The sequence below is a fragment of the Lolium perenne genome, chromosome 2 (assembly GCF_019359855.2).
Source record: "Lolium perenne isolate Kyuss_39 chromosome 2, Kyuss_2.0, whole genome shotgun sequence".
In the NCBI taxonomy this organism is placed as follows: Eukaryota; Viridiplantae; Streptophyta; class Magnoliopsida; order Poales; family Poaceae; genus Lolium; species Lolium perenne.
In genome coordinates this window covers 61,459,309-61,471,898 of record NC_067245.2, presented here as the reverse complement: position 1 = coordinate 61,471,898, position 12,590 = coordinate 61,459,309, and the positions used below count along the sequence as shown (strand labels likewise).

The 12,590-nt window shown below is 47.1% G+C and overlaps 1 protein-coding gene across 1 annotated transcript; it reads left to right on the top strand.

The window, feature by feature from the left end:
* Positions 1-367: 367 nt before the first annotated feature.
* On the top strand, positions 368-4,342 carry LOC127330035 (uncharacterized). The gene is made up of 7 exons (XM_051356397.2): positions 368-1,648; positions 2,419-2,458; positions 2,556-2,617; positions 3,102-3,196; positions 3,483-3,553; positions 3,646-3,753; positions 3,840-4,342. The coding sequence occupies exons 1-7, from the start codon at positions 409-411 to the stop codon at positions 4,147-4,149; spliced, it is 1,926 nt and encodes a 641-aa protein (XP_051212357.1). The 5' UTR covers positions 368-408; the 3' UTR covers positions 4,150-4,342.
* Positions 4,343-12,590: the final 8,248 nt, after the last annotated feature.

The window sequence follows — 12,590 nt, the reverse complement described above, 5'->3', positions numbered from 1 at the left end:
TAATGCAGTATCTGACTGCATGGAGATGATTAACAACCTGAAAAATAAAGAACCGTGTCGATATGTCATGGTCTTGAAGGAAATAGAGCATCGGAGCACTAGGTTCCAGGATGTTAGTTTTAGTCATGAGAATAGGAAGATGAATGGGGATGCACATTCGTTAGTTAAGGCAGCTGTGTCTTGGCCAGTTGGTCGCCATGTCTGGTTACTTAGTACGCCTGATATTATTTTATCCCTGTAAATGTTTTTGGTTGAATAAAACTCCCTTTACCCCTAAAAAAAAAAACCCAGCCAACCCCACCCAGCGACCCGCGTCGCACCTACATCTACATCGCCCGCCGAGTCGCTCCTCCGAAGGGCAATCTGTCCCCCAAATAGTGCCCTAGCTCGAGCTCGGTAATCACATCCATGGCACCCTCCACCATCTCCATCCACCCTTCCGACCTGATGTCCGCCGGATCCACCTCCCCGCGTTCCGGATTTCCCGACCGGGCCATACTCTGCAACGCGCCGCGCACCTCGAAGCTCCGGAACGCGACCACCGCCGAGTGCCAGACGAGCGAGGGCCATACTGTCGAGGTGTCCTTTTGGCTCGTCGACCCGCCGGGCGTTTCCTACTTCACCGTCAACTGCCCCGACCTCGACGAATCCCACTTCGCCGACAGAATGGACCCGCCCTGGCTCATCTGCGCCGAGGCCGCCTTCGTCCTCTTCACCGTCACTGTCCGGGGCACCACCGACCACTTCGTCTACACAGCCGCCCCTGCAGGGGATCAATCGCTGCAGCTGCTCCCGGACCCCAACACCGGACCCTTCAGAAATCACCCATATGCCCTCTTGCCCCGTGGCGGCCACAGCTACGCCGTCGCCTTCCTCGACCGCAGGTGGATATCCCAAGATGATGGTTGGCGGTTCCATACCTCAGTCTTCTCATCTGAAACGCAGTCTTGGACGAGGACCAGTGTGTCGTTGGAGCACCTATCTGTGTCCGAGAAGTCATTGTGTGGCCATCATGGCTTGTCCAAGCAGATCGCAGTCGGAGGAGACACGCTGGGTTGGGTTGATCTCGCGAGTGGTATTCTCCTTCTTCAGGATCTCTTCCATGGGCACCCTGTCATCAGATTTATCCCTTTCCCTGAGTCGAGGGTTCGCTTCATGGACGAGGATGGTATCCCGCACTACCCCGATGAGTATTATTGCAATGTCGCCTGCTGTGACGATCTCATCAAATTCATCCACATCAAATTCGATGACCCTGCTATCCGGACCAGTGGCCAAGCTTGGAGAGCCACCATGTGGAATAGGAAGATCTATTGGAACAAGTGGCGCCGGTGCTCCACAGTTGATGTTGATAATATCTCGGTTGACCAAAGGTATTCTGATTTATTGCCTGTGCTACGGAATGATGAGATGCAGCGACTGGAATTGAAGAGACTGGATTTCCATACCCCGGTCCCGAGCGTACACAATGATGATATTTTTTACATGATGGCCAAGGTGGATGATAAAGAAGACACTGCCTGGGCCATCACAATTGACATGAAACACGCAGCTGTGGAAGCAATGGCCCCTTTTTCTGCTGGAGTGTACGATCTCGTTACAATGTACTGTCCATGCGTCTTCCCCAAGTACCTCAACATGACCCCAGGTGATTCTTTCTTCATTATATTTATCCCCATGTAATTTGACCAACAATGCTAGCTTCTGAATTCTTGATTGTCTGTTGGTTAGATGTGCATAGGAAAACATTTCATGGTATCAATATTGGCCACTGCTTGTGTTCATTAACCTTAGCTGCTGTTCATTGATTCATCCATTTTGATGCATTAGCAATGCACATGAGGCCGCAGCCAATACTAAAAAAAGTGCCAAATCAGCATGGACCCTATCTATAGCTACCTCTCATGCATGCAGGCAGCTTGGGGGTACATGAAACACGCATCACATATCCTGTAACTCAATTGTGTTTGTCTTTCATCTTCTTGTGAGATGCAAGTATGCGTAGTGAAATAGCAGTTGATATCGTCGACGGATAGTCAAGGTGGATCATGTGTTCATTTATGATCCGACTCACCCATTCCTCTAACCAAACAGGAAAAAAATAACTAATTGTTTTCTAATCTGTTCCATGAACCAAATTAAAGTATCTAACTATCAAAAAAATAGACAACCTCAAGTGACTTGTCCAGCACGAATTACCAAAACTATCACCAAGTCCACTGCAGCAGCCTGGTGTAACACCAATCTGCCAGAGCCAATGACTTTTCGGCATCACATTGCCTGTCCTTTATGCCATGTCTCGTGTTATAACCTGTCTTTATCCTCGGACTTATTTTACCAGTGTGGTATGGATTGAGAAGTTATACATATTTATTCTGTCGCTGTCATGTAATAGTTTGTTTGTCCAATTTCTTGCAGGGGTAGGCATGGGTAATCCAGTAAACAAGTGCTTTAAGCGGTAATTCAAAACATTCCTACCCTTACCTGTTCCAATTTTGATTTTTGATTTGCATGACGTTTTATTTCTGCTGCTTCTGTTGGATGCCTGTTGCCAGGTTGAGTGCGAAGCAATGTCTGGTGGAAGTGGTGTGGACTCTAGACTGGCTTCGAGAACTCGGTAACTAATAAGTCGACTTCTTGATATATGTTCTTTATTTGTCTTGGTTATGCACCACATGTGCAAGTGCAGTTGTGCAGCCAACATTCACCAAGTGCATGTTTAGACCGTTGACCTACAATTAATTTCATTAACACCATTTGCCAATATCTTCTCAGTTTAATCCGCAACATTAAACTAAATGGTTGCTCAAGTCAAGCATACTATGCTTGTAACTATATGCAATTTCATCCTTCATTTGTGTGTTCTTTAACTTTCTCATCTAAAATGTTAAGCAAGAGCAGCTTGTGAAGTATTAGGAAGACATTATTAGCTGCTGCAATACAGGTTGCAAATTTCACCCTTCATTTGTGTGTTCTTTAACTTTCTCATCTAAAAAGTTAAGCAAGAGCAGCCTGTGAAGTATTAGGAAAACATTATTAGCTGCTGCATATACATGTTGCAAATTGGCTGCCATGATTCACCTCTGTATGGTCCCTTGCAGATCAAGTCTTGGAAATTGAGAGGTCAACTTACAACACCTGTGGATTGCTACTTCAGCTTTCTCCAGTATCATCTCTTCGTTCCAATATCAAATCAGTAAGTTCTGTTGTTTCACAGATTTAAGTCCAGGGCTTCATGTTACAAGGTGCATCTTTGTTCTTTTTTGCTAATATAAGCCTTTGAGGGCAAATTTGTCTGTTTTTATTTCTTCAAAGTTCAAACTATGTACACATGTTTTGACAAGCTTTTGAATTCTTTAATTTTTGACCAGACTATGCATAGTTGCATACAGACTTTGTTTAACGTATTTATAAAGCAATTGCTGCAGATTTGAAATTATAAACTCTCAACTTGACTGAATCCTAAGAAAATCTTGGTGCAGATGGTAAAATGTGCTTCCTTCTGTAATGGTCAAGGTGAAGCTGCATCCAAAGCCGTGAACTTTTGCTTAAGGTATATAGATGTGGAAATCTGCAGTAGCTTGTTGGTGAAAAACTAACTTACTAGGTTTATATTCTCTGACCAGAGTGTCTGTTGTTTCCTAGAGCCTTGGATGATTTCGACTTGGCACTACATGACTCGCCGTGTGATCTGTCCGCATCTGTTGAAGCCATCAGGTTCAAAATCAGGGATGTCCTTCAAGCTCTAGACAAGTATGGGAAACATTGCTCCAACTTACTATTAGAAGGAATCATTCGTTTTATGTTATGCTAATCTTGTACTTGCTCAATTCGTCCAGTATATTGCAAATCGTGCCGCCGACACTGATACCAGAAGAAGGGACACCTGGAGAAGGAAAAGGAGGGGAAGCACTATCGGAAACCTGCGAGAAGCTGGATAATGAATCTGACAAGTGGCAGAAAGAGACTTCCAAGCCCAGTAACTCTCGAGTGAAGTATCAAGAGAACAAGGGGGCATGTGACAGGAAAGAACGAAGAGCGATGGTTTGGGATGTCAGGTTGCTGATTCTCATTGTCTTATTTCTGGCATCACTCGTCTTCACCGTTATGCCATCATCTCCCTTAATCGCGAGAAAGGCCGTGTCTTAACCCTTATTCCTATATTATACATGGAATGTATTTTTAGGAACCAAATCTTATTCTAGAACGTATGTTGCACATGGTCTCGGCTGTGTGGTTAGAGGAAGAGGATGATCCTTATTCCAGAAGGTGCTGGCTGCCACATAAGGCTTCTTGCTGTTTGGGTGCTGTACCAAGTTGTTTGTTGTTGGTAAATTCAGGTTTTGCTCTTGAGCCTGTTTGGTTCGTAATATATAGTAGAGGATGCTTATATAAGTTTCTGCCCCCAAATACTTGTTTTTTAATGAAAGTCGTCAACTATTTTTCTTCTAGTTGCTCCGAAATAGTTCACATAATAGAGCATCTAAAACTTATACTAACTTTGCAGTCACCCTTTAACGAGGGTTTTCGCTGAGGATTAGCATTTTCGTTTAACGAGTACTTTTCTTCAGGTTGTGTAAGGTGTAGGGCCACCGCTCAAACTTAATGCTGATCGAAAAAATGAAAACAGCATCGTATCTGTCCCAGAAACGTTAAAAAAGGTTAACAGGATAAATACCACTCCAATTCATGCGATTTCGAAAAACTCCACTGTAATTTTTGAACTTTGGAAAATGTCACTCCTATTCTTATGTACTCCATAGATGCCACTCCACCAATTTGAGCTCTTTTTGTAAGAATGTATTCATACCATATTTAGTCGAGGACAAAATTGCTCCTGGCCTCATACCACAGCCATGAAGACACTACAGGAATGGCTCGCTGCGCCGACGGCCGTGGCGTACGCCGACGGCCAAATGTCGGGGCCGTCGGCGTACGTCCGGTCCATGGCAGCGGCCCATCTAGCCCCTCGGCGTAGACATACCCTCGGCGTAGAGACGGATACGCCGACGGCCACCCTCGGCGTACTAAAGGGGAAACCGAGGCGAGGCAGCACACACTGTGGGGGAAACCTCAGCTACGAGCGCTACAAGGGGAAGACGGTATGTATACATTTTATTTTCCTTCAGGTTCAAAGTTGGTACTCACAACATTTCCTTTCGCGATGCAGAGGGCCGCGTTAGGACCCGAGGAGGAGATGTCTGACCTCGAGATATACAACAAGATGCGGCTTAAGAAGCCCGATCTCTCGCAGCCTCAGCCCTCGCTCCCTGAGTACTTCGGCACCTACGCCGAGGACGTCGAGAACTACTGCGAGATGGTGAGGCATCGTCACCCGGAGGTGGATGACCCCATGAGCGCGGAGGTCGACGAGGAGTCGTTGGTCCTGTCGTCCGGAGGGTTGCCGCATGGCCGTCTCGCCATGCTGAACAAGGCCGTCAAGCATACCCTCACCACGACCTTCACGCGTCTCAAGGCGGGACTCACCAAGGACAGCCCCCCTCTCCCGCCTCGTCGCCGGGCTCGGCAACCCGCATACGACGTAAGTTTCCCTCATTTCCATCCTCTTTCCGACTTTCGTTCATACATTGCTAAGTGCTAACGAGACATGAATTTGTGAAATTGTAGCCTGACTTCGAGGCGGCCTACGTGGCCGCTCATCAAGAATATTAGGTGGCCTTCAACCAGCACCAGCAGCAGTTCATGGAGTACATGGCATATATACATGTAAGTTCCAACCTTTGTTTTCGCAAATGATGACAAGTCCCACTTTCCCCTAGTTTGATGCTTCATTTCTGCAAAGACTGACATGTAAACTATCTTGCAGGCGTCGCTTGTGGGCAATCAAAGCCCAGACAGAGCGGATTTAGGGCCGATGCCTCCCTTTCCGGGGCCGGCGCCAAACATGCCATCGAAGGAAAATTTCGCTGCGGAGTACTATGGGAGAACAATGGTAAGTTCTTCGCCAAACCGAATACTACGGCTTTCCTTTGCCTCGCAAATTGCTAACATCTCGGGAACATGTGTGTAGGGAACGGGATGTTCCGGAAACCAGGGTGGTGGGAGGGACATGACACCGGTTCATCATGGTGGTCCTTCTCCCGGTGCTACACCCGGTACTTCTCCCGGTACTTCTCCCGGTCCTTCTCCCGGTGGTTCTTCCGCAGCTTCTACCGGAAGGAATCGGCCCGGGCCGGTGTTTAGCGGCGACGAGCTCCTCTAGTAGTCCCATGTATCTTATGCACACTATGGCACCATGCATGTATGCACACTATGGCACTATGTATGCATCCCATGTCACTATGACACTATGTATGCAACCTATGGCACTATGACACTATGTATGCACTTGATGTTATATGTATTTGCACTTCATGCCTATGAATTTCATGTGAATTATATGTGCTTGTGTATCCTGTCAAATCTGGAAAACGCGCGAAACAGCAAAAAATGAAAAAAATGAACCAAATGGCACCCTCTACGCCGACGGGTCTACCCTCGGGGTAGCTCCCAGGTTCCACCAGGGCGCGCCACGCGTCCAGAAATGGACCAAATGGTCGCCTCTACCCCGACGGTGAGGCCCTCGGCGTAGCGTCCGTCGCCCAGGGACGCCCAGGCCGCGCCACGTGTGGAGGTACCCCGACGGGGAGGCCCTCGGCGTATGGAGCAGCAGGGTCGCCCAGGTCCTGCCACGTGTGGAGGTACCCCGACGGGGAGGCCCTCGGCGTATGGAGCAGCAGGGTCGCCCAGGTCCTGCCACGTGTGGAGGTACCCCGACGGGGAGGCCCTCGGCGTAGGAGCAGCAGGGTCGCCCAGGTCCTGCCACGTGTGGAGGTACCCCGACGGGGAGGCCCTCGGCGTATGGAGCAGCAGGGTCGCCCAGGTCCTGCCACGTGTGGAGGTACCCCGACGGGGAGGCCCTCGGCGTATGGAGCAGCAGGGTCGCCCAGGTCCTGCCACGTGTGGACGTATGCCGACGGTGCGCCCCTCGGCGTAGCCGTAACGGCCGTCACCTTGACGGTGCCTGTTAGCGAGCTGCGCCGACGGCCAGTACGCCGACGGGTGGGGCCTGCCGTCGGCCCTCTCCGTCTACGCCGACGGGCGGCGCTACGCCGAGGGCCACGTGGCCTCCGCCGAGGCCCACCTTCCCCGAGGAGCTACGCCGAGGGACCCCGTCGGCGTATCGTACGCCGAGGGCAAGTCTGTCCTACGCCGAGGGCCGTAGGCCGTCGGCATATTGCCGGATTCCTGTAGTGAGAATGGGCACCGCGCCGTAGCCGTTCCCTCCGGCAGCCATCTCCAGCCGTAGCTGTTATCGCGCCGTGCTGCACTCATACCCACTGGCGAATGGTCTTGGAGACCATCCACTCATACCCAGTGGCTGAGGAGACCATCTTGTGGTCCAGTATTGTAGCAAGAAAACCGAGCAATTTTCCCCCCATAAAATTGAGCAAATATTGGCCATCGTGACACATGTTGCTTATTCGGCCTAGGCTATAGGCCGAGCTGTTATGTATTGATTTGTCATCACGCTCAGTGCTCCTACCACTGTTGCGCCCTTCTCTCACCGTTGCGCCCTTCTCTCACGTGTGCAGCAACACCACTTCCGCCCTCTTCTCTCCTGTGATCCTTCTGACAACATCGCTATTTGTAGTAACCGGCTCCCCACAACATCGCCACCATGGTCCAGAGAGGTGTAGCTCGATGGAGCTCCACATTGAAGCGGTACTACGACAAATCTAGACCCATGGTGAAGGGATACGGATGTCGCCTAGAAGGGGGGGATGAATAGGTGGTTTAAAACTTTCACGAGGTGAGCTTAATAAATACGGAATAAAACTAACGTTTACTTTATCAAGCCGAAAGCATATATACTATGGTTCACCTATGTGCACCAACAACTCATGCTAAGTAATACAAGAAACCATGTGATAGCAAGATCTATAACTTCAAGCGCGATAGCTATCACAAAGTAAAGTGCATAAGTAAATAGCTCAGGTATAGAGATAACCGAGGCACGCGGGAGACGATGATTTCTCTCGAAGATTACACTCTTGCGAGTGCTAATCTCCGTTTGAGAGGTGCAGTGGCTTAGTGCTCCCGAACGCCACAAGAGGCCTCACATTGAGGTGTGGTTGCTCGATGCACATCAACGCCACAAACTCCTCACCCCAAGATGAAGTAGTCACACCACACACCGAGCGCCACGAAGGCCTCGCCTTATTCTGCGGTGACCCTTGCCACACAGGCCTAGGTCACGGTTTGATATGGGGTTGCCCGATCTTCTCAGTAAGCGACGGGGGTGGTGATGAACTCACGATGAACACAACGGATGAACACGATGATAAGTGGATGATAACTTGTATGATGTTGACGAGTCTCTAGGCAGATCCTGTCGCAAATGCAACAGCTCTCAACCCTTCAAAATATTCGCAACTCCACACACTTGCGCACGTAGCCGCCGACCCCGAAGCGGTAAATTGCAATCTTCTAATCACCAATGGAACAACAGATCACACAACCTTTCAGTAGCATAAAACTCTAGATCAAAACAAATTGGAGAGTGGTGTATCAATAGTTTTGTGTAGCAAACAACTATGAACTAGGGTTTATCTTAAACGTGGTCTAAACCTATTATGGGGGCGTCCTAGGAACTTATACAGGGGTTCAGGATGACCAGGATTCGAAAATAACTATTACAAACCGACCCAGATCGGGATCTGGTCGAGACTGACTCGGACTCGGCCGGCGTGGGGCCGATCGACCGGGCCAGGGGCCGGACGGGCAAGCAGGCACTGGACCAGGCGCCTTGCTAGCACCGGGCGGGGGTGCCAAGAACTCTGGACAGTGCCCGGCTGGCACCGGTGCAGTGCCCGACAGGCGCCGGGTCATCCGACGTGGAAGCTGGTGGCGCCGGATGGGGCGCTGGGTAGGCCGGTGTGGCGTCCGGTGGCGCCGAGCGTGGCGCCGGCCTGAACTTCTTCTTCTCCCTCATTCGCCCATGCCTCCCTCTCCTCCCTCGCGCATCCATGGGATTTCTTCATGTCCAGCTCCATGTCTAGCTGCTCCTCTCCTCCTCGATGCTTGCTCCATCTTCGTACATGATCATACATAAATAAAAGGACTTGGGCAGTATAAAGTTCTCATCGATCAAAGTACCATTCAGAAGCGAATTCACCTGTTCTTTAAGTAGCTTCGCACAAGCCCTTGTAATGGGTCCAATCCTGACTTCATTGGACTTGAGCTTCACAGCAGCATCATCTTTATCTTGCAATGATGGAGTTAGTAGTTCGGTAGGGATGTCCTCATCATCTCCCCCCTGATAACTCCCACAAGTATAGGGGATCGCAACAGTCTTCGAGGGAAGTAAAACTCAAATTTATTGATTCGACACAAGGGGAGGTAAAGAATACTTATAAGCCTTAACAACTGAGTTGTCAATTCAGCTACACCTATAAAAGCACTAGTAACAGGGGTGATGTGAAAGCAGCAGTAATATGAGAGCAATAGTAACAGTAACACAGCAGTAGTAACAGTAACACCGAGGCAATGGCACCAGAAAATAGTTGATACTACTTCCAATGTCATATAGGAACGAGTATATGATGATGAGAGATGGACCGGGGTTCCCAGCTATCTACACTAGTGGTAACTCTCCAATAACAAGTGACAAGTGTTGGGTGAACAAATTACAGTCGGTCAATTGATAGGATTGAAAGCATTAAGATAGAACATCAATTTATTAATCATGTAGGCATGTTTTCCATATATAGTCATACGTGCTCGCAATAAGAAACTTGCATAACATCTTTTGTCCTACCAGCCAGTGGCAGCCGGGCCTCAAGGGAATCTACTGGTAATTAAGGTACTCCTTTTAATAGAGCACCGGAGCAAAGCATTAACACTTGGTGAAAACATGTAATCCTCATACCTAAGCCTTCCCCTCCAGTTATCCCAGTTGTTGTCACTCTGGGGCCTCGGGTTCCGGACATAGACATGTGCAAACAACTTGTAGATACAATCTAAGCAATAATTATAGAGCTTAAATCTAAGATCATGCCACTCGTGCACTAGTGACAAGCATTAAACACAACAAGATTGCAGCAACAATAACTTCACAAACTTATAGATAGACTGATCATAATGTAACAATTCATCGGATCCCAACAAACACAACACCGATTACATCAGATGGATCTCGATCATGTAAGGCAGCTCATGAGATCATTGTATTGAAGTACATGGGGGAGAGAGTACCAACTAGCTACTGCTAGAACCCGTAGTCCATGGGGGAACTACTCACGGAGCATGATGGAGGCGGTGGCGTCGATGGAGATGGCTTCCGGGGGCACTTCCCCGTCCCGGCGGCGTGCCGGAACAGAGATTCTGTCCCCCGAATCTTGGTTTCACGATGGCGGCGGCGCCCCTGGAGTCTTTATGGAATATGATTGATTGATCTAGGGTTTTCGCGTCGCGAGGAATATATAGGCGAAAGGGCGGCGTCGGAGGGGTCCCCAAGCTTAGTTCCTACTCGCCCTCGAGTAGGCAAACGATAAAAAGAATAATTTCTGAAGTGACATGCTACTAACATAATCTTGATCATACTATTGTAAAGCATATGAGATGAATGAAGTGACTCAAGGCAACGATCTATAGTTTGCTAACAAATAGATAACATATAGCAAAAACTTTTCATGAATAGTACTTTCAAGACAAGCATCAAAAAGTCTTGCATAAGAGTTAACCCATAAAGCAATAGATTCAAAGTAAAAGGCATTGAAGCAACACAAAGGATGATTAAGTTTCAGCAATTGCTTTCAACTTTCAACATACATATCTCATGGATAATTGTCAACACAAAGTAATATGATGAATGCAAATAAGCAAGTATGTAAGAATCAATGCATAGTTGACACAAGTGTTTGCTTCTAAGATGGAAAGAAGTAGGTAAACTGACTCAACATAAAGTAAAAGAAAGGCCCTTCGTAGAGGGAATCAGGGATTAAATCATGTGCTAGAGCTTTTCAAGTTTTGAAATCATATAGAGAGCATAAAAGTAAAGTTTTGAGAGGTGTTTGTTGTTGTCAACAAATGGTAGTGGGCACTCTAACCCCCTCATCAAACAGACTTTCAAAGAGCGGCTCCCATGAAGGACGCTATCTCTACCAGCAAGGTAGATCATCCCCCTTCTCTTTTGTTTACACATGTATTTTAGTTTTATTTATGGATGACACTCCTCCCAACCTTTTGCTTTCACAAGCCATGGCTAACCGAATCCTCGGGTGCCTTCCAACATTTCACATACCATGAAGGAGTGTCTATTTGCAAAATTAAGTTCCTTACTGATGAATCAAGCAAAACATGTGAAGAGAATTATTAATGAAAGTTGATTAATTGGGGCTGGGAACCCCGTTGCCAGCTCTTTTTGCAAAATTATTGGATAAGCGGATGAAGGCACTAGTCCATTGGTGAAAGTCTGCCCAACAAGATTGAAAGATAAAACACCACATACTTCCTCATGAGCTATAAAACATTGACACAAATAAGAGATAATAACTTTTGAATTGTTTAAAGGTAGCACATGAAGTATTTACTTGGAATGGCAGAGAAATACCACATACTCCCTCCGTTCCTTTCTATAGTGCCTATAGATTTTTGGCATTTGTTTCAAAATATAAGGTTGTAGCTTAGCTTTTTTTCAATTACCCCCTCCCCGTTCAACTACCAAATCGTTCAGGTCCCAAATTTGTTATGGTTAGTTAGTAAGATATAGATTTCCCAAATTTTACGTTGATCTCAAATCGTTCAGCTAGGTGTCTTGTGTAAAAAATACTCTTGTGCTAATTTCCGTGCCAAAAAACTATAGGCACTATAGAATGGAACAGAGGGAGTAGTAGGTAGTTATGGTGGACACACATGGCATAGGTTTTGGCTCAAGGTTTTGGATGCACGAGAAGCATTCCCTCTCAGTACAAGGCTTTGGCTAGCAAGGTTGTTTGAAGCAAACACATGTATGAACCTGTACAGCAAAACTTACATAAGAACATATTGCAAGCATTATAAGACTCTACACTGTCTTCCTTGTTGCTCAAACACTTTTACCAGAAAATATCTAGACCTTAGAGAGACCAATCATGCAAACCAAATTTCAATAAGCTCTACGGTAGTTCTCCACTAATAGGTTTAAACCACATGATGCAAGAGCTTAAACATGATCTACTTGAGAGCTCAAAACAATTGCCAATTATCAAATTATTCAAGACAATATGAAGCATTTTCTGTTTCCAACCAAATAACAATAAATGCAGTAGCTTCCAACTTTTGTCATGAACATTAAAAGTAAAACGAAGAACACCAGTGTTCATATGAAAAAGCGGAGCGTGTCTCTCTCCCACACAAGGATTGCTAAGATCCGATTTTATTCAAACACAAACAAAAATAAAAGCACATAGACGCTCCAAGTAAAGCACATAAGATGTGACCGAATAAAAATATAGTTTCACTAGAGGTGACCTGATAAATTGTTGATGAAGAAGGGGATGCCTTGGGCATCCCCAAGCTTAGACGCTTGAGCCTTCTTGAAATATGCA

Bases quoted from the DNA above. Each gene is read 5' to 3' on its own strand.
- LOC127330035 (XM_051356397.2), top strand. From the start codon at position 409: ATGGCACCCTCCACCATCTCCATCCACCCTTCCGACCTGATGTCCGCC. The intron at 2,459-2,555 runs GTAATTCAAAAC...GCCTGTTGCCAG, and splicing joins GTAAACAAGTGCTTTAAGCG to GTTGAGTGCGAAGCAATGTC. The intron at 3,754-3,839 runs GTATGGGAAACA...CAATTCGTCCAG, and splicing joins GTCCTTCAAGCTCTAGACAA to TATATTGCAAATCGTGCCGC.